The following is a 20,507-nucleotide window of genomic DNA, read 5'->3' on the forward strand; positions in this document are numbered from 1 at the left end:
TTTGTTTCGTCTTAATACAGAAATTGTTTTTTTAAAAGTTATTGGAAAAGAATACCTTCAAACATATGAAATGCTTCAGCCTTATTATTGCTATTTCGTCGTGTGACTGACTGCTGCATTGTTTAATGCCAAAAAAATAATGAAGGATGCGAGGTTCGAACTCGCGCGGACAACTGTCCAGCAGATCTTAAGTCTGCCGCCTTAGACCACTCGGCCAACCCTCCATTTTTGATTTCGAATCTCGATGCCTATTGAGATATAGTATATATGTCACCGTATACACACCATATAATTATTTTAAAGTAAGCATTTTCGAAGATAGACGCTGAACTGTATCTACAATCATTTACTTTCGTCGTCTACAACTGTTAATGTCAACGGAACGATTGATATATAGTCCTAAGCATTTGACTGAGGTTACCCTAGAAGAGAGGGGATTAAGAATCACAGACCAATCGCTCGAAGCATTACACGGGAACGATCACACTCACAATTTTCTATCAGCCTGTTTACAGACAGATTCTAGGACTGGCGAATCGGAGTCACATATTCCGTTTAGAAATATCATATGGTGTGAAAAAATATCATCGGATGATTATCAAGACTTGTATGAGTTGGCGTATATGTACTCGTCATCACAATCGTTAAAACCAGAAAGAATACAAATTCAAATTAAATCTGTTGATCCGGGCCATGCACATTTATCGTCAGACATTAATGATTTAAGCAAATACATACTTTCGCGGGCATACGACAAAAGTTTGATTTCCCCATCGATACTTGTTATAATAAACCCACATGGAGGACAAGGTAATGCAGTTAGTATATACGAGCAAAAGATTTTACCTATCTTGAAGGAGGCCCACGTTAACTTTAAATACCAAGAAACCAAATACCAAGGGCACGCAATGGAAATATCTAAGGGCTTAGATGTTAATAGATATGATATAATTGCATGCTGCTCTGGTGATGGTATCCCTCACGAGGTTATCAATGGGTTTTATCAGCGCTCTGATAAAGGTTTGGAAGCTTTTAACAAGATCGCAGTAACACAATTACCATGTGGTTCTGGTAACGCACTTACTTTGAGTACACATGGAAGCAATGATGCCTCAGTTGCGACTTTGAGCATGTTGAAATCACAGAAGGCTAAGTTGGATCTTATGGCAGTAACCCAAGGTACCGGAAATAAGGAAAAAACAAGTTTGTCATTCTTAACCCAATGTTATGGAATAATAGCAGATTCTGATATTGGAACTGAGCATTTAAGATGGATGGGCCCAATAAGATTTGATTTGGGTGTTACATACAAGGTGCTTAAAAGAAGCAAGTATCCGTGTGATATTTATGTCAATTGCATAACCGAAAGCAAGCAGGATATTTCGGATCATTTTGATAAACATTACAAACAAAATTATGGCCCTAAGACATTAACTGCTGAAGAATTCGAATTAAAGTATCCAGGATTAGACCAAGATCCACCTAGTAATTGGGTTAAACTACCTGAGATTACAACATCAAACTTGAATATATTATATGTAGGCAAAATGCCTTATGTTTCCAATGATGCACAGTTTTTTCCTGCTGCTCTTCCAAATGATGGTTCGATGGATATGATCATAACAGATACGAATATGTCGATCATAGATACTACTTCTACTTTGCTTTCTGTGAGTAAGGGAACTCATGTTTATAGTGATAAAGTTCACCACTCTAAAGTTCTAAGCTACAGATTGGTTCCAAAGCTTGCTAACCCTGATAACCATTACATTTCCATTGATGGAGAGAATTTTCCAACTGAGCAATTGCAAGTAGAGATTATGCCGGGTATACTAACTGGATTGTTAAATGACGGCAACTTTGTTGATACATCTTTTTCCAAATAAGTAGAATATTTCATAAATTAACTAATATATAAATTTTATTGATTCGGATTCTTATAAACTATCCCACGTCTATGACTTTCCATACCCATTTTATTTTTGGATTGTAATTTTCTTGTTATCCCAATATCATTTATATTCTCCTTTGAGTTGTACGCATTCAGTATATTATCTTCCATGATCTTTGTTAACTTATCTAGCATCCTTTGATAGTTATTATTTCTATTCTCAACTTCTGACTGTAATAATGTTTCGTTTTCCAAATATTGACATACGATATCTGAAATACATCGAGTAATGAATTGAGAAACAGACTCGATGGTACTTACTTTTCCTTGTGAAAACAATGTTTGTTGCAAAAGATCACTGTAAATTTTTCTGAAATATTCCCTAGATTCTTCGTACATGACAGGTTCCAATGATTGAAAGGTGGCCACTGCAAACCTTTTTATCGCATTTGAGATTATTTCATTAGATTTCAAAACCATGAGGTATTCTTTAGACATTATATCCACATTTTTATTTGATTTCTTTATATGCTCTTGCAACAAATTTAAATTGAGCTTATATTCTGCGTTGCCTCGTACGTATTTTTGGTTTTCCACAACAAGCGTTTTCTTTTCATCCTTAATGCTTTTTAATTCTTCCAGTATTGTAACCATTTCTTGTTTTATCTTCGAGTTAATATCACTAAGTTCTGTAAGTTCAGACTGCTTTATAATTAATTGATCATTTGCAACCTTTACTTCCTTGTGTAGTAGGCTTTCAGTTTCTTTCATTCTCGTCTTCAACTCGTTGTAAACCTTTTCCATTTGGTTCCTAAAAACTAGTTCTTCTTTTATTTGCTTGTTAGCTTCTTCTACGTCCGCAAGGTACTCGGAAAGCTTGGCTTGTGAGTACTCTTTTTCTTCTTTCAAGAAAACAACCTGCGACTTAAACTTAGATATTTGTAGGTCTTTTTCGGCAAGGATTTTAATTTGTTCATTCATTTTCTCTTTAGCAATCATATCTGAATCATTCAATTTCAATTGCAATTTTTCCAAGTTGGTTTTTAATCTCTCATTTTCATCTGTAACTGATTTCAAAGTTTCCTGTTCCAGATCTAGGGTAGTTTTAAGACTCTCTTCTAAGGATGTTATTTCATTCTTCATCTGCAGCTGATGCTCGAGTAAAGAATCATTTTCCTTTATAACTCTTTCATTCTTAAGGAACAACTCTTCAATATAGTCTTTCAAAACGTCTACACTATCTGATAATTCCTCGCCACAATCATATCTTTTGATTAAAGTAAAAATTTCTTCTCTGGAGCCACATTCTACTTGTAACCGGGAGACAGATGATGATAAATCAGTTTCTAACTGCATTATATCGTTTCTAAGACACTTTTCGTTCATCTCTAATTCATTATTTAGACCTACTAGCAGATCATATTTTGTTGAGACTTGTTCTTTCGCAATTTTGCAGCTATTAAGTTCGTTTTGTAATCTTACACATTCTTCTTGTAGAATATGTACTTTTTCAAATTCTCCATTATCCTTTTCTTTGAGTTGATTTTCCAATTGAGCTATCTCTGTATCTTTTACACTAATTGCATCTTTCGCTTTTTCTGAACAATCCAATATCCCTTGCCATGAGGAATGATCAATCTCATATTCTATATCTTCTAGTTCATAATTTCCAATCTTCGCAAGATTTTGCACAATAGCTCTCATCATTTGACGTTCATTATTATTAACTACTTCGTCTTCTTGGACTGATTTTTCACTATCATCATATGCTTTTTTATTATTTTCAATAGAATTTTCGTCGTATCTGTTTTCTTGCGAATATTCTGTGAATAAGCAACTATTGTCATTTTCACTTTCTTCATATTCCTCCATATTTGTTATGGGGCTATTGCTTATGCTTTCCGATGTTAAAACATTGTCGCTTAATACCTCTTTCTGGCTGGCTTGAGATTCTTCAAATTCCAGTTCTGAAATAATTCTTTCTTCCGAAAACAACGAATATCTTCGTTGGATCTCACTTTCTTGAGACCCAAGTACGTTCATCTGTATATGTCCTAACTGATTTTGAGTACCCCTCTTTTCCCCCAAATTAGGTCGAAATACTGAAGGCTTTTCTTTACTCCTTCCTTCAAAAGTCTCTGAAGTACCATATAAAATAGGAACAACTGTCGGCTTGGAATTATACTTGGACACTTCAATCACTTCTTCCAGAGGTTCGAAATGTACTGATTTTGGAACCTTCTTTCTTAGAGTAGAAAAACTTGGGCGTCTCGAAAGATTAAATGATAAGCTTTTGCTTCGTTTTAAAGTATTGGAACTGTCGAAAGGATCTATACTCAAATCCGCATTTCCATTAGTTCTATTAATTTCCTCTTCTAGTACTGACTCTGCATAGGTAGTGACAAACGAATGGCGTCTTCTTAATGTAGGTATGTCAGATTTATTAATTTGTTCACTGGAACAATCAGATTGTTTACTAGAATTTCCAGAACTAGCTTCTAGGTCAAATAAAGTTTCCCCATGATTCAGAATTGGATTAGAAGGTGCCGGTGTTGGTAGGAATCGTTTGAACATATTTAAATAAAAATTTAGTATCTTAAGTGTTATTATTCTTTTTGCAACTTTCGAAGAAAATAGCTGCGAAAAATATAAAAATATAAGAACATAACCACAAAAACAGATTTTCTAACACTTAATAGAGATTAAACAATTTCACAACATGTTTAATAAGAATAGTACTTACTACAGCATAAAACTTTAGCCATTATATTGGTCTAGAATTCCCATAGTTATTTGTACAAATTACTACGTTTCGAATCTTGCAAATCAGTAGAATTTGCCGTACTATTCTTACACAAAAAGAGAATAGTGGATACGATTTCTTGACATTATTCAACCATGTACATGTTTTAATACCCTCAAATACACGTATGACATCTACTACTTGACTTATAGTACTGAGTCAAAATGTGTTAGCCATTTAAAACTGAATGATAACAGGTTTTTCGTTACCAAGTTATAAAAACTTCAATTTCTTTAGATTCCAATAATTGGTTTCGTGGTCTAGTTGGTTATGGCATCTGCTTAACACGCAGAACGTCCCCAGTTCGATCCTGGGCGAAATCAGTTAGTAGGCGCAAATGGTTTAGTGGTAAAATCCAACGTTGCCATCGTTGGGCCCCCGGTTCGATTCCGGGTTTGCGCATATTTTTTTATCAGTCCTCTAAAAGGAAATGTTTTTGCCTACGTAAAGTTCCTTACCTTATCATTAATATGATTTATAGGTTGTGTAGCAGAATGGATAATATATTTTATTAATTTAAATATATAATAGTAAGAAAACGTACAAAGGTTCTATATAGTAAGATATGATAAATTAATTGCAATGTATTGTTGTATTCTTACCTTTATTATTTGCATTAGCTTTATTTATAATATACCAATTAAAATAACGTTTGTTAATACTAATTCATAACTAATTAATTGAGCAGTAGAACGAATAAAACAATAAGAGAGTATTTACTATTTCCAGTTTGGATGTGTCAATACGATAACAATCAATTCAAAGCATGTTTAAATTGCATTGAATAAGCTGAATAATGAAGAACCAGGTAAACTACATTGAAGGGTTGAAAATTTTCTACAAGTTGTCTTAATTTGGATGTAACGTTATTTATTACTTGTTGATAGATATTAATGAATACGAAGACTGTTTTTATTAGTTAGTATATGTTTTCTGATCACAATCTAAAACTTTTAAAGAATATTGGAACACTTCATGTAGGTGTTAGTTGATTTCAATTTAAACCCGAGACATTGTAAAATGGGTAAAATCATGACGATAACGCATGTTAATTCTAATCATATATGTTCTTCATATTCCTTATAAGCAATGCACATAGTTATGTTACATACAATTAAATCTTATAATAGTGTTGAAAGAAAATAAATAAAAGCCAGTTTGATTGAAAAAAAAAAACTTTTATAGTCCTGCTCAAGCAGTATTTAAATTACACAAATATTCACAAATTTGCGCATAAATCTGTTTAGGGTTCCAGACAAATGCTATAGAAATTAGCTATACACTGTACTCAATTTATTTTGATAATGACGAAGCTCTCTGCACCAGTTGATTAAAGTATCGATTCGGTCAATCCCTGAGAATTCACTGCTTTCATCTATCGATGTTTGAGCTATATTAGTAGGCCTCTGAGTAATACTATTTCTATTACTATGATCTGGGTTAAGCTCATTAACATTCATACTAACAAGATTATTGTTGGATGCATTTTCAGCACGCTGTTCAGAAAATATTTGATCTTTTTGGGATAGCTCGTCTTTCATTTGGGCGGGAATAGCACTTGATATGTATTTGTACCAAGAATCAATGACAGCAAACCATTCTTCTTCGAGCGAAGGCATATCATTAAACAACAAGATTTTTGAGAGAATAGATTCTCTACGCTGTTTCTTATTAGGAGATGGTGATGATGCATCTTGCTCAAAAATGGAAGTTGCTGTTCTGGGCCTCGAATCGGTATCAATTTCCATACTGTCATCCACATCATACTTGACATCAGATGAATCATTATTATCTGAAATATCACCATTCATATTGATCGCATCCAAGCATCTCATATTGTGATATATCTCCTTTGAATCGATAGTCAATGGTAAGGGGCTCATCTTTTGCTTTGAATCGATTTCAATATACCCACTAATGAAATCCAACTTTGCATTTAATAGCTTACCATTGCTTGCTAACTTTAATATCATTTCTTCTAATTGCTCTTGATTGATATTCAATTTCTTTGTGATATACTCAAATTTGATTATTCTATACGACTTCAACAAGTTTATTATTATTTTGGATCTTAAGTTCTCTAGTATCCTATTAGAAGCAAAATTGAAAATTTCATCGTTGGCCAATGGGTCGTTTTCAGCTTTAATTTTTTCTATAATTCCATTGAAACCTTGTAAGTCTAATTCATCATAGCATTTAATGAGAAGAATTAAGTTTGTATATTCCGACAATTGAGAGTATGTTTGAGTCTCTTGTGACTCAAACGGGTTCACCTCATTTTCAGCTAACATAGAACAAAGTGTTAGGTACTTGAGTATTTTTTTCTTTAACGGAGAACCAGTCTCGTCAAAATTCTTAAAACATTCATAGAATTCTAACCTTGCCTTTTCATAATTACCTCGGTAGAAATGAACCTTTGCTCCACATTCTCGAATTGTTCCCATAATCTTCGGATGTGTTACAGCCGTTGTGATCGTCATACTTTTTCTATATAGTTGGTTCAATTCTGAAAGACTAGCTCTATTCAGTTGTGAGTAGTATTCAATTTCGGCAGCAATTACTTCTAAAGAATATGAATTTCTTGTTGTTTCTGATACTAGCAGTAGCGTGTGATTTATCAGTTTGATTAAGCCAGAACATTTATCAAATTCTCTGTTTTCTAATAGTATATTCAATTTATTTATATTAATCTTTAACCACAATCTATCATTATATTGTTCAGATCCACTTGATTGATCCAAAAAATCCAAGATTATATCATATAACCTAGACACGAATTGTTTATCATTTGCAAGGGAATAATTATTCAATATTTTACTCATAGATTCTTCTGAGTAGTTTTTATTTACTTTCAGCATTATTTCTGTTAATTTCTCGAAGTATTTGAGTGTCTCATCATATCTCTGCTTGCTGAAGTTGATTTTCATCAATTGCTTATATGATTTAAATATCCATTCAATATTCTCTTCATCGGTCGAATCTGCTTCTATTATCACTCTCAATTCCTTAATTGCTCTTTCTGGGTCATCGTCTTTCAAGCCTTTTGCATTGTAATACTTATTTTCCTTAAATTGTTAGTATTTTGGTTCAAACTTGCCATTGAATTTCTACTCACCATTCCATAATCCTGATGATTTTCATTTTCCTCTACGCCATCATCCTCATCTTCTTCAAACTCGAATTCATATGATTCTTCAGATAGGAAATCTTCTTCATCAGACATGTTCAACTACTGTATAAGGATGATTAGATAAAGCGATATTAAAATCACTTTCGTAAATATTATTGAGATAATTTTGTGTACCAATTTTTAATGTTCCAAACGTGATAGTTTGATTGCATACAGATTAGAAATACTTCATAGATACAAACATCTAGTGATTATGTTTTGATTTATGCCACTTATGTGTGACAATTCTTGTGATATTCTGAGAGATAAACTAATAAGGAGTATAGAAAATAGATAGTAATTATGTTATTTCTGACTCAATGTACATTGGAATTTAGCTCGTATGGCGCAGTGGTAGCGCAGCAGATTGCAAATCTGTTGGTCCTTAGTTCGATCCTGAGTGCGAGCTAAAATTTTTTTTTTGTTAATTGTATAGTTTTATCATATAAAGATACTACTTATAATATATAATTGTATAATCGATTAGTTAGCGAGAAACAAGGAATTAGAAATTGAAACTATGAAATGAAATTTAATTCAAAGAAATTTGACTAGCACAAAGTATTTGCATTAATAGTGTAGATATGCACTAGACTATCTCCATTTCGTACAAGACAAACGGCTCATATTCAGTATCCACTAACGAGGCATATTCTTGAAGGTTTGCGTTATTATTCATTCCGTCACCACCTAAGTAGCCGAACTTAGAAACCAATTCTTTCTTAGATTTGCTCATATTCTTAAAATTTGCCTTGTCAAATTTAATTAAATAACAGTCGAATTGTGGAGGTAAACCATATCTCAAAACAGATTCAACATAAATTCTTATAGCCTTAATATGGACCCAACCAGCAAAAATATCCGAGTATGCTGTGGTGGCCAAACGAATCAAGTCATTCTTAGATTTAGATTCTGTTGCTTTACTTAAATCAAATTCTTTTCTCAAGTTGTTTAAGGTTTCTTCAGAATAAACAAAGTCATTACGTGGATGCCATTTATGTTCTCTTGCTTGGTTAATGAAGTCCTGTTGATACTTCTTGAACAAGGTGACTGTGTACAAAGAATATTCTTGGTCAGTTGCTATAACTTTAGCAGATCTTGGTATGACAAATTCGGTTAAGGTTTCGTACGATTTTTCGAAATCAGAAATCAAATTCTTAGGAACCGCTATTAATACAGTAATTAAATGCTCCGAGTCTAACACAAAATATTCTGGTCTAACGATCTCATGGAGAGACTTTATCGATAAATCTCCATTTTTCTTTCTATCTGCAGCCAAAAAGTTCGACTTGGCATTTTGGTATGTCTGATACGAGCTTCTCACATCATTGTCCAACGTAATGGCTTCGTTAGAAATCAAACTCACCAATTGTGTAAGTGGTTTATCTAATCTATACTTGGAAGTATTCCACTGAAATGATTCAACATAATTCAAAACTTGCTTTCCGTTAACAGTTTTTGATGACGACGATTGGGTAACTGAATTTAAAATATCAACAACTTTAGCAACCGATGTGCTCAATTGTGAGTCTAGCTTATTTAATTCATCACTTTGTTGAACCAACGAATCCAACGTCCCTATTTGGAAATCTGGTAATACAAACTTATATAATGAAGATTTCCCCCCATTCAAACTTTGCTCTAACCATTCCCGAGCGTTGATAGATTGGGGTAATGAAAGTGCCAAATACTTTGCAAGTGGATCCATGTTTCAAGTACGAATTGCCAATGCTTGATTACCTTCTCTTACTTAAGAACACCTTACATTAATAGAAAGGAGTATAGCGAGTATTAGATTGTGTGCGTAATTGAGAGTATAGTTACCATACATAAATGTGCTCATATATACTCTTCCTCTAACAAGCTTGAAAAGCTATGAAAATGCCCTCTGAACCTTTCATAATGGTCCTAATACGACACATGTATACCTCTAGATTCATTATGGGAGTATATCAGGGGAAAAAACTCAATAGCATTAAGGTTTAGATTAATGTCTAGTTCTCTCTATGAAAATTGATGGGATTGAGGCCAGGGCTGCAATTGCGATGGGAATATTTTTTTTTCCTATAGAGACATAAAGAGTATATGGAAAGTATATATAATTAGGCATATCACCTCTATAATACGTAAATAGATAAAATTTGTCCCAATTTGAGGATATGAGTAATTCATTAGAAGTATGTTATTTGCTCGGGCGTTAAGCTATGCGCTGGAAGGAGTTGTGTATCAATATATGTTGCGATCAGAAAAGACTAACAGATTTTTAGGAGAGGTTAAAAACCCATTCAACGGCATTTGATGGCTTATTATCGTTAATACCTGCTAAATATTACTACGACGATGCAACACAAGACCAATGGCAACAGAAGAAAAAGTCGAAGCAAGAAATGCAACAGAACAAAAGAGCTAAATTAGATCCTACCTCGAGAGAGGATGCAGATGATTATAGCAATTCGCATGCCAGTGCCAAAGATGTGATGGATAACAAGTCTAAGACGGCCAAAAAAGTTAGTTTGCCATCGAAGGATAAGCTACCAAAACCAATAGTCGATGATGACAGTGATGAAGTTGAAATTCCAGACATGGATGTAGATGACGATGACGAGGAAGATAGCATGAATTCGAACGGCCAAGAAGAACAAGCAGATGAATACGAACAGGAAGAAGAAAAGGACGAGGCATCGGACTCTTTAATACAAAATAGTACTCAATTAGTGTTCGATGACGATGGAAACGAGCTTTCAGCAGATGGGTCTGGTAAGGTTGAGAAGACCAACGATAAACCAAATAAAAAGACGAATAAGAAGGAATTATCTCCTGAAGAACAAAAGAAGAAGAAGGAGAACTTAGCCAAGTTGAGAGAAAAGTTGTCAGCTAAAATTAGTGTTTTAAAAGAAAAGAGAAAGGCGCCTGGTTCTAAGACAGGAGTAGCAAAATCAAGGGACCAAATCTTGGAAGAACGTAAAAGAAAGGACGAGTTAAGAAGACAAGAAAAATTAAAGAGAAAACTTGCGGCATTGGACGAAGACGAAGACGACGACGAGGCTTCGGACTCGGATTCCGATGACGATGCAGATGCCAAACAAGACAAATCAGTATTATATGGAAACATAACATTCAACGACGGATCCAGAGTCACGTCTGATTTAAGCAATATTCGCTCCACCGCCGAAAAGAAGAAGCTCAAAGGCCCTGCGAATAACGACATCAAAGCGCATCTATTAAAATTAGAGCAGAAGAAGCATAAATTATCGCATTTAACCCCAGAAGAACAAGAAAAACAGAAGGAAAAGGACCAATGGCAAAGAGTGATTTCGCAGGCTGAAGGTGTTAAAGTCAAAGACGACGAAAAACTCTTGAAGAAAGCCCTCAAAAGAAAGGAAAAGCAAAAATTGAAGAGCGAAATCGAGTGGAAGGAAAGAAAGCAAATAGTAAAAGATACGGTTTCAGCAAGACTGAAGAGAAGAGAAGAGAACTTGAAAGCAAGAAAAGATAATAAAGGTAAAAAGGGTAAGCAGCAACCAAAATTACGTAAGTTTACCGGTACTATTAACAACTTCGCCAATAGTAAGAAAAAGAGAGCCGGTTTCGAAGGCAATGCGAAGTCTGGCAAAGGTAAGAAATGATCCTCTTTATATAGTACAAATAACTTATTATACTCTAAATAAAACGTCATTGTGTAATTGTGTTAAGTAGGTTATTTCAGGACTGCATACAACCATCGACAGGAATTTCGTTGTAACTCGAAAACAGATTCAGAAGCAATCGTCCATTTCATATAAATATTTGACACCAGATTCTTTAAATCAATTTATCTATTTTTAAATCAATTGTATCGTGAATCTAACTATCAAAGTAATTATTTAAATATGTCGTACCAAAATCAAGCAAAGAGCTTTTTATCTACTATTGACGAAGTATGTACCCGTATTGTGCACTTAGGGACCACCTAGTGGGAAGCCAAATAAATTTAACATATACTAATCAATTACATAGAAAACCAAGGATCTTCAAATCTTAAGACAATTCGAACTCAAAACCGGATTACCAAGATCATACGCTATCTTAGGTGGATTTGGTCTTTACTTTGTTTTAATTTTCTTGAACATTGGTGGTGTTGGTCAACTTTTGTCTAACATTGCTGGATTAGTTATCCCAGGATACTTCTCTTTACTCGCGTTAGAAAGTACCACCACTTCAGATGACACTCAGTTATTGACCTACTGGGTTGTTTTCGCAACTTTCAATGTTGTTGAATTCTGGTCTAAGGCTATCTTGTACTGGATTCCATTCTACTACTTGTTCAAGACTGTTTTCTTGGTTTACATTGGTATTCCATCTACCGGTGGTGCTGTAACCGTGTACAATGCTGCTATCAAGCCATTTTCCAGAAGATACATTGTTAACAACAAGAAGTTCGCTCAAGATATTAACAATGCTGCTCAAGGTGTTTCATCTTCTGTCGAATTATTAGCTAGCTAATTCGGTTTATTGCTACAAACAAACGAGTTTGCTTTCGTTTTGAGTTGATTTTTTACCTGAGTACTATATAGGTGACAGTTCTTTATTACGTGTTAATCCAAGTACTATAGGTGACTGTTCTTTATTATAACCTATTTATTCTACTTTTTTTATCGAATAAATCTTTTTTTTATTATCTATAATGTAATTTAGACTATTGACAATCATAATGTCAGACTGAACCCAGCAAAGTCGAACAAATCTTCAACTGTTTCACCGTTTAAAATGTATTTAGCTTTTACTCTTAATTTTACCTTCGATCCTTGTTTACCAACAATCTTCAATACCTGCTTTATGTCGGAGCCATTTACCAAAGTATCTCCTCCGGAAGTTGATGATATTGATAACTTTTGAGTCTTAGGGACGGCAATTAAAAGCTGGAATTGCTCAATCGAAGAACTTGGGGAATTCGATTTTATATGTGCTTCCATCGTTGCCTGGCCATTCTGTGGAAACGACTTAGGTAAGAAAGAAATCGCAATATTTGAATTAGAGAATGCATTAATAAGTTGTGCGGATGATTGTGCTAATTCAAAGTTGGACTGAACAGGTGATTGAGCCGCTGATGGTGAGTCAAACAAATCTAGTATACTTCCATTATTAGAAGACTTCGCATGAGATGACGCTTGTGATTGTGTTGGATTACTGGGTCCTGCAAACAAGTCTGATAATAAATCGTTGTTACTTATAGGTTGATGATTGTTGGAAACATTTGAAGCGTCATTATTATCATCCAAAAGATCTAACAAATCATTAGTTGACGAAGGAACACCTGCATCATTATGACTATGACCAGCAGGTTTAGTTCTATGGGTATTGGTATTCTGCAACGATAAGGATTCTCTCGCTTTAATTTTTGGAGCTGGCATTCTTGCCAATAATCCCTTCTTCAATTGTGTATCCTGAGCAAATATTTCTTGGTACTCTGCTGCTCTAATTTGGATTTCCAAGTTATTATCATATGCTCTTGAATTCAAAATTAATCTCAATTTCTCAATAGAGTCTGGGTTTTTGAATTTGATTGATAACTTTATTATAGCCGTTAATATATATGTAACCAAGTGAACGGTTTCTTGATCAGAGTATGTCGAGTTGTTAATCAACTCATCGATTAGTTTCAAAATTAATTTATCGGTAACTGGTACTTGTTTACCGTTGACTTCAACATTACCATCCAAAATTAGATCAACATATTCCCCTAAACACCAAACAGTTATTAATGATAAACCATATTGCGTTGAGTCTTCTAAACATAACGATAATAATCTGCCGACTACATGCTTCTTCAATTCCAAATCATTGCATTGCATAATCAATGCTAAAATGTTTGAAATAATGTCTGGGGTGATAAAATTACCAGAAAGTTTAAGCATCCTTATCAAAGTATCAAAATGCCACTTTTCATTTGGAGCAAACTTATTAGCCGCTGTCGTCAACTGGGAAGAAATATACGGTTTCAATTCATTGTCTCGACAATTCTCTAAGAATAACAATATTTCTCTTACTAACACCCGGATATTTTGTTCGTTCAATATAGCAAATGATAATTCCAAAGCTCTTCTTCTAATCGAAATATCGCCATCAGATAAACAATTAACGATGGTAGTCCTGTGCCTTTGTACCGCCAATGGTTCGATATTAATGACCGTCAATAATGTATCGAGAGCAACATATCTTGTATTGTTGTCCTTGGTAGACAAAAATTTTCCCAATAAGTTCACACCTAAAATCTTCAAAGACTGGTCGGATTGGATAGCAAAAATTGTCTTTACACACTCATACAAAATTGCATGAGCTGCATTTTTACCACTTTCGATATTGGACGCAACTTGTGTTAAAATATCATTAATTTCTTCTAAATATTTAGGAGGGCAGTTTTCATCTACCGCTAAAATTCTTATCGTTGTTAGTAAAGAAACCTGAAGGAAAGGATCCAGAATCCCTAAAACATCATAGTCAGGGATATAGCCACTGCTCGCTACTCTCTTCAAATGCCCAACGATTTTTGGTATAGTTTTAATCAAGTTTTCTCTGTGTTCAGGACTTGCAAAATATAATGCTTGAATCAACCTTAATGCACCCAATAAGACTCCCGGCAGCTTATCAGATATCAATTGCGGAACTTTAGGCATGAATATTTCAGATAAATCTGGGTCCTTTTCAATTAATTTTGCTGCCACAATGCAAGCCTTCTTCTTCAAATAAAGGTTATTAGTCGTGATAATCTTGTCAACATTAGTGTACAAATCTCGTGCTAATTCCGGAGAAGCGATATTACCTAAACAGCATAAGGCTAATCCCACAATGAATGCATTAGGGTGTTGCATGTCGTTATCCAACGAGTTAGTCAACAATGTTAAAACTTCTTGGTTCTCATCTAGTAACAACATGGTAGCCATATATCCCAACCTTTTATCAGCAAAACGTGGCGATGCTAGTAATTTAATACATTCAACCTGTCCAAAATGTGTCTTTTCACCCATAATGTATAAGTATAATAACTTGGAAATATTGATTCTTCTGGTAGTCTGATCTAATTTAGCATCTCTAAATGATGTTCTAATAGATGCCGATTCCTTCATAACCACCGCCCGTTCATCGGCAATCGTCTTGGACTTTCTGACCGCTTTGATAAACGATTTCAATGAACCCATTATAAGAAATTTCTGTCAGTTAGCCTTCGTGATGTTTCCTATAGTACTAATGTTTATTTTGAAGACTACGTGTTGAAGTGCCTAATCATATTCTGGTATATACACGACCACCATTTCACCTTACTAAATATGGCCGATATATACAATTGTTGTCCATTCAATAATCATCTTCTATTTAGAGATGGTAGAGGGGGCTCAAGAGTTGGGAGAGAGAGAGAGAGAGAGAGCTGGTTTCCGGAAAAAAAAAACCAAGACTGAAAATAGTAGTTAGAAATTGGGGGAAATTGAGGTGCATGAAGAATGTACGATTATGGATTAATATAACTCCCTTCTGTATCATTAACATCTTAATTGGTTGCTAGTGATAATGTAGTCATTATATATTGCCCAAGATGATAATAATCGTAGATATTGGATCACTGGCAAATAAGATGCTCGAAGCTTGACATAAATGCGTAGCGAAATTTCACAACTTTCTTCAGTATAAGCATTGCAGCATACTCGATGAGCTCTTTAGAACCTGCTACTACGGCCAAAGTGGCTCTTATAACAACGAAAGGGCCTATTGAGATTGAATTATGGGCCAAGGAAGTGCCCAATATTACTAGAGTGTTCATTCAGAATTGTTTAGATAAAAAATATATTGGTACAACATTTAATAAGGTGATAAAGGATTACTTGGTCCAAACAAGCAAAATCAAAGAACCTGCGACATTAAAGCTAAAGGATGAATTTCATTCACGTTTGAAATTCAATAAGAGAGGTTTGGTGGGTGCTGTGCATGATGATAAACGAAATTCTAATAATGTTGATTCATTATTCATAACGTTGAAACCTACACCAGAGTTCAATAACAATTACGTATTATTCGGCAAAATAATGGGCGACTCGATCTACAATGTAGTAAAAATCAATGAAAGTGAGCTTAAATCGGAGGAAACTCCAATGTACCCTGCAGAAATAACAGATATTAAGATCTTGGTACAATATTTTGATGACCTAGTTGAATCAAAGGAGCATATTGCAGAACCTGCGAAGAAGAAAGCAAAGAAAGCGAAGAAGCCTCGTGTCAAATTAGACTATACTTTAGAAGATGAAGAAGATACGGGATTCAAAATGAAATCAGCTCACGATTTGCTTTCAGATTCAAAATTGTCTAACAAATTGTATGCTAATAAAAAGAAAGGCCCCTCGGAGAATAACGAGAAACAGAAAACCATCGAAAAAGCACAGGATAGCAGTATGGAAACTAAGAAGATAGTCCCTGAACGTCCAGATTACAAAGGTTCTGAGGAGATAGAAAATGAAACGAAGATTACTTCATCTGAGAATATGAACCATGAAACCAAGCAAGACAAGCCTAATTATAAAGCTAAATTAGATAGGAATCCAAATATTGATTCTGATTATGATTCTGATTTAGACCTATCATCTTCTGAATCAATTGACCTATTTGCATTTAAGCAAAGTAACTTTCAAAGTAGCTAGTACAAATATATATTATTTTCTTGTGATGAATTAATGCAAAATGAAAGACCAGCTCTTGATAACAAATACATATAAAACAACATATAAAACAATAAACAAATACTAAATATAATGTCAATTATGAAGTAAACCCCGGAATATCATTATGGTCCTTAGGTATATTTGTTGAAGTTTCAAAATCAAAATTATCCAAATCAAGATCATTATTTAACCATGGATGGTTAGCTAATGACTTGCAATCATATCTTTCAGTAAGATCATATGTCAAACATTTCAAAATTAAATCATTTATTAATTGAAGGTTGATATCATTCTCGTCAAATTTATACTTTTGCACTAGAACATCATGGAGTGACCAGTACTTCAACTTATTAATATTTCTCAACGAATACTTTCCAGCAGAATCTTTCTTAAGAAATGTAGAAGTTAGATCGCAATTGTTCAAATAATCTGGCGTAGGAAATTCACCCAATAGCTCGACTATCTGTGCCATATGGTCTTCATCTTTATCAAAATTATTACCATTATGAGGGTCAAATAAATAATCCCCAGTAATTAATTCAAATATAATGCATCCAATTGACCAAATATCAGCTGAAGAGCCCCAAGTTTTATGTTTCAAAATTATTTCGGGTGCCCTATATTGTCTGGTTTGTATTTGATTTGTAAAATGGTAATGAGAAAATGTTGCATTACCGAGATCAGCAATTTTAATAGAGATAAGTTCACTGTCATCCTTATTTTTTTCAACCTTAGGTTTTAAGATTGACATGGTGGTAGGGCTGATTCCACCTTCATTAATCTTACAAATGGAGCTCTTCCTGCTCTGATTTCCATTACCATAAAAAGACACTTCTTGAAAAGTAGTATCCGAATTAATACTCGATGATAATGGTTTTGAACTTCTAACAGGCGAATCACATTTGCAGCATACTGAATTCCTTGATTTTCTATATAATCCATAACCCACAGAATCTTGTCTCGTCTTAGGATTTGTTGAATTAGCTCTATTAAGTCCGATCTTATCGGTATTGATGTTTACAGTAGATATTGAACTGTCCTTTCTATTCTTATATTTTGCATTGAATTTAGTTATTTTTTCGTTCTCAATGACTTTAATGACATTATTGATATCTTTGATCTCAATCAATATATTCTCTGGTTTCAAATCAGTATGAATGATTCCACAATGATGCATATAATCCACAGCCAAAAACATTTGCTTCACAATTTGTTTAACTAGTGTCAATGGAATTCCCCCGTAAGTTTTTTGCACCCCAATTAACTTTGTTAGAGAATCTGAAGAATTATTCTTAATGCATCCGACACCGGATAAATTATCGTCGGTGGCACTTGTCAGAACCTCTTTCTTGGGGTTATTGATTAAACCTAAACTCAATTTTGATTTAAATAACTTGAAATTTTTATTATTTTCTGGTTTCATATCCTTACTTCCGATAGGTGATTTGGTATTCTGTTTCAAATCCTTGCTGATAGTCTTAGATTTGAAAATCAAATTTAAAACATTCTCGCCCAATACCTCGAAAACCATACAAATATGCTTACCATTTGGTCCTGTAACTTCGAAATCATCCAATAACCTCATAATATGTTTGTATCCGGGGTGACCCACGGGCTGGTTATGTTTATTAATTTTGTGGTTTTCAAAGAATTGTTTATGTTGTTCTTCTAAATGTTTGCCGTAGACTAGGGGCTTATCGAGAGTCTTCAATAACTTGATTTCATCTTCGGCAGCTTCCATATAACTGTCGCTCGACTTAACAAATTTGATAGCCACATAATAGTCATTCGTATCGACTGAAGCGTCCTCCGATGTAGATGGGTTTAATTCCCGGTTGTATCTAGATTTGGCTAGCCAAACAGTCGAAAAGTGACCCCAACCTAGCTTCCTCAATATTATGTACTCCCTATTGGGGAAATCACGAGAGAAATATACTTCTCCCTTAGAAACCGGATGGTACCCCCCAACCTTATAGTCATTGGCGTTTTCTTCCTGATGAGGGTTGATATTCAAGTCTGACTCACTTTCTGATAGATATTCAACCACATCATCCTCTTCAGCCAAGTCTTGTTTATATGCTTCAAAGTTATCGAAGTGTTGGTAATTTTCAAAAACTTCACCCCGGGGATTTGGGTTATCAACGACGGACGTCACCGACTGGTTGCTATTAATTCTCAACTTGGGGTTCTTCGACTTCTTTTTCGTGTATTTTCTGTCAATAATCACCGGTGGTGGCCCGGCTACTTGCGTGAAAACAGAATCTTGCGGCTCATCGATCGACTGCTCGTCCAGATCTATCTGTGACGTAAGTTCGCTATTCTCCAACGAAATACATTTAGCCGTGAAGGTGGCATATCTCAGCTTATTCCTGCTTGGGTCTCCCACTGGGATTATTTCGTGGGTATAGTTACTATTTCCCTCTATTACATTGCCCCCACTACTTCCTACCCCTATCTCGTCCGATGGACTGCTTTTGGCCGTTGGCGACATCGAAATCTCTACCGGATCAGTCTGTCCCTCTGCCCCTTCCTTTACTTCTTCGCTGGACCTCTTATTTACCGGGAGCGGGATTTTCTTCAAAAAACCCCCAAAGTTGAACCTGGTCCCCTTTTTATCGCCTCCTCGAGGACTCTGTGGTCCCACAGTGGCTTCGAGATCTTTATCTTTATTTCCTCTCATAGCTTGATTCACTAATATCATGATCCTGACGTCTTATATATGGTGTAATCAAAGCTTTTTATCTCTAACATGGGCAAATCAATGTGTGCTTGATGCCCATCAATATCCGATTCCTCGCTATATTTTTTCTCTACTTTATGTCCTGGTCGATATCTTCCTAATACCTTCTAATTTATCCTTTTAAACGATCAGACTATATCCGCTTCTAATGCAAGTCTCGTTTATTAATTTTCTCTACAAATGAACTAAATGAATCCTAATCGTTATATTTCTGCTTCGTAATAGGGTACTTTTTGTATTTTTTTGATCAGGACCGTCTAACCTTTTTGGCGTAACCTGTAAAGTACTCGGCTGGAACCATCGGGTGATCATCTGTAAGTGCGTAACCTGTAAAACGTCGCGTACTCCGACTTTACTCCACCGCCTACTTTCTTACTGTTGGGTACTATTGTCAATGTAACGTTACATTTCTTCTATTGTGTGGCGGCTTTTGTGTCCGATGTATGTGACCCAAACAAAAGGATCCCCTGGAGCCGCATTGGCGCGAGCCAATTAGCGACATTTAGCGACTAGTTACGAGATGTGGCGGTGGTTGACAGTTGTACGACATTTTGCCGCTGGATGAGACATTGTCGTGGAAGATTCGTGTGCACTTATTAGGCTTTAGATAAGCATGGAAGCAGTCGCATGGAACTTTAAATTAACTCAGTAAATAGTAGGTTGAAATACGGGGTATTGGCAGAAATAGGAGTATCAGATGTTTATGGTAGATGTTTATGCGTGGATGTTTATGTGAATGTCTATAGATGATTATAGTAGATGTTATAGATATTTATAGCAGAATATTTATGGGTGGGTAGAGTTGAATGTTTGTAGTGGCTAATTGTATCTAGGCCGAGTGGGAACATTAGAAGGGTATGATCAGACATATGGCTCTGGATTTGTGGGTAACATATATAACACAATACGCAATCAGATTAATAGGCTATGATCTGGGACTAAGGGGGTTGTAGTGTTCAGTGGTTAGTGATAATGTGGGGTGGGCCAATGCAAGGGAAAAGCGAGCGAACAAATGGCGAACAGAACAAAAATGGCAACTGACAAAATGACTGAGAGTCTGTCGTAAATGTGTACGATGTAGTTACTAATATAGGCCATCTAAGGGTCACTAGATATCAGTTTCTGAATAGAACGGGGACAGGTGGGAATTCTATATGGAGCAATAGTTCAAAAAGATGAATTAGTGAAAAGTTCCGTTTTAAGACAACATATGCTGCTTG

At 34.9% G+C, this 20,507-nt stretch overlaps 9 protein-coding genes and 4 non-coding genes across 13 annotated transcripts; 7 read left to right on the forward strand and 6 right to left on the reverse strand. All coding sequences in view use genetic code 12, as the record gives it.

The window, feature by feature from the left end:
• Positions 1–140: 140 nt before the first annotated feature.
• On the reverse strand, positions 141–224 carry DEHA2B11066r. Its single transcript has one exon. It is a non-coding gene; the product is annotated as a tRNA-Leu (tRNA).
• A 147-nt stretch (positions 225–371) lies between these two features.
• Positions 372–1,886, forward strand: DEHA2B11088g (DEHA2B11088p; the record flags this gene model as incomplete). The annotated part of the gene is made up of 1 exon (XM_457435.1): positions 372–1,886. One exon carries the CDS (start codon positions 372–374, stop codon positions 1,884–1,886), a length of 1,515 nt encoding a protein of 504 aa, XP_457435.1.
• A 35-nt stretch (positions 1,887–1,921) lies between these two features.
• On the reverse strand, positions 1,922–4,465 carry DEHA2B11110g (DEHA2B11110p; the record flags this gene model as incomplete). The annotated part of the gene is made up of 1 exon (XM_002770067.1): positions 1,922–4,465. The coding sequence occupies one exon, from the start codon at positions 4,463–4,465 to the stop codon at positions 1,922–1,924; it is 2,544 nt and encodes an 847-aa protein (XP_002770113.1).
• Positions 4,466–4,943: 478 nt separating this feature from the next.
• DEHA2B11132r lies at positions 4,944–5,017 on the forward strand. The gene has a single exon. It is a non-coding gene; the product is annotated as a tRNA-Val (tRNA).
• Positions 5,018–5,025: 8 nt separating this feature from the next.
• Positions 5,026–5,096, forward strand: DEHA2B11154r. The gene has a single exon. It is a non-coding gene; the product is annotated as a tRNA-Gly (tRNA).
• Positions 5,097–5,965: 869 nt separating this feature from the next.
• DEHA2B11176g (DEHA2B11176p) lies at positions 5,966–7,917 on the reverse strand (the record flags this gene model as incomplete). Its single annotated transcript, XM_457438.2, has 2 exons — positions 5,966–7,750; positions 7,810–7,917. 2 exons carry the CDS (start codon positions 7,915–7,917, stop codon positions 5,966–5,968), a joined length of 1,893 nt encoding a protein of 630 aa, XP_457438.2.
• Positions 7,918–8,200: 283 nt separating this feature from the next.
• DEHA2B11198r lies at positions 8,201–8,272 on the forward strand. Its single transcript has one exon. It is a non-coding gene; the product is annotated as a tRNA-Cys (tRNA).
• Positions 8,273–8,452: 180 nt separating this feature from the next.
• Positions 8,453–9,571, reverse strand: DEHA2B11220g (DEHA2B11220p; the record flags this gene model as incomplete). Its single annotated transcript, XM_457439.1, has 1 exon — positions 8,453–9,571. The coding sequence occupies one exon, from the start codon at positions 9,569–9,571 to the stop codon at positions 8,453–8,455; it is 1,119 nt and encodes a 372-aa protein (XP_457439.1).
• A 451-nt stretch (positions 9,572–10,022) lies between these two features.
• Positions 10,023–11,489, forward strand: DEHA2B11242g (DEHA2B11242p; the record flags this gene model as incomplete). Its single annotated transcript, XM_457440.2, has 2 exons — positions 10,023–10,040; positions 10,131–11,489. 2 exons carry the CDS (start codon positions 10,023–10,025, stop codon positions 11,487–11,489), a joined length of 1,377 nt encoding a protein of 458 aa, XP_457440.2.
• Positions 11,490–11,732: 243 nt separating this feature from the next.
• Positions 11,733–12,345, forward strand: DEHA2B11264g (DEHA2B11264p; the record flags this gene model as incomplete). Its single annotated transcript, XM_457441.2, has 2 exons — positions 11,733–11,780; positions 11,869–12,345. The coding sequence occupies 2 exons, from the start codon at positions 11,733–11,735 to the stop codon at positions 12,343–12,345; spliced, it is 525 nt and encodes a 174-aa protein (XP_457441.2).
• Positions 12,346–12,548: 203 nt separating this feature from the next.
• DEHA2B11286g (DEHA2B11286p) lies at positions 12,549–15,038 on the reverse strand (the record flags this gene model as incomplete). The annotated part of the gene is made up of 1 exon (XM_457442.1): positions 12,549–15,038. The coding sequence occupies one exon, from the start codon at positions 15,036–15,038 to the stop codon at positions 12,549–12,551; it is 2,490 nt and encodes an 829-aa protein (XP_457442.2).
• Positions 15,039–15,542: 504 nt separating this feature from the next.
• On the forward strand, positions 15,543–16,526 carry DEHA2B11308g (DEHA2B11308p; the record flags this gene model as incomplete). The annotated part of the gene is made up of 1 exon (XM_457443.1): positions 15,543–16,526. The coding sequence occupies one exon, from the start codon at positions 15,543–15,545 to the stop codon at positions 16,524–16,526; it is 984 nt and encodes a 327-aa protein (XP_457443.1).
• A 118-nt stretch (positions 16,527–16,644) lies between these two features.
• DEHA2B11330g (DEHA2B11330p) lies at positions 16,645–19,248 on the reverse strand (the record flags this gene model as incomplete). The annotated part of the gene is made up of 1 exon (XM_457444.1): positions 16,645–19,248. One exon carries the CDS (start codon positions 19,246–19,248, stop codon positions 16,645–16,647), a length of 2,604 nt encoding a protein of 867 aa, XP_457444.2.
• Between the last annotated feature and the right edge of the window lie 1,259 nt (positions 19,249–20,507).

Source organism: Debaryomyces hansenii (assembly GCF_000006445.2).
Source record: "Debaryomyces hansenii CBS767 chromosome B complete sequence".
In the NCBI taxonomy this organism is placed as follows: domain Eukaryota; kingdom Fungi; phylum Ascomycota; class Pichiomycetes; order Serinales; family Debaryomycetaceae; genus Debaryomyces; species Debaryomyces hansenii.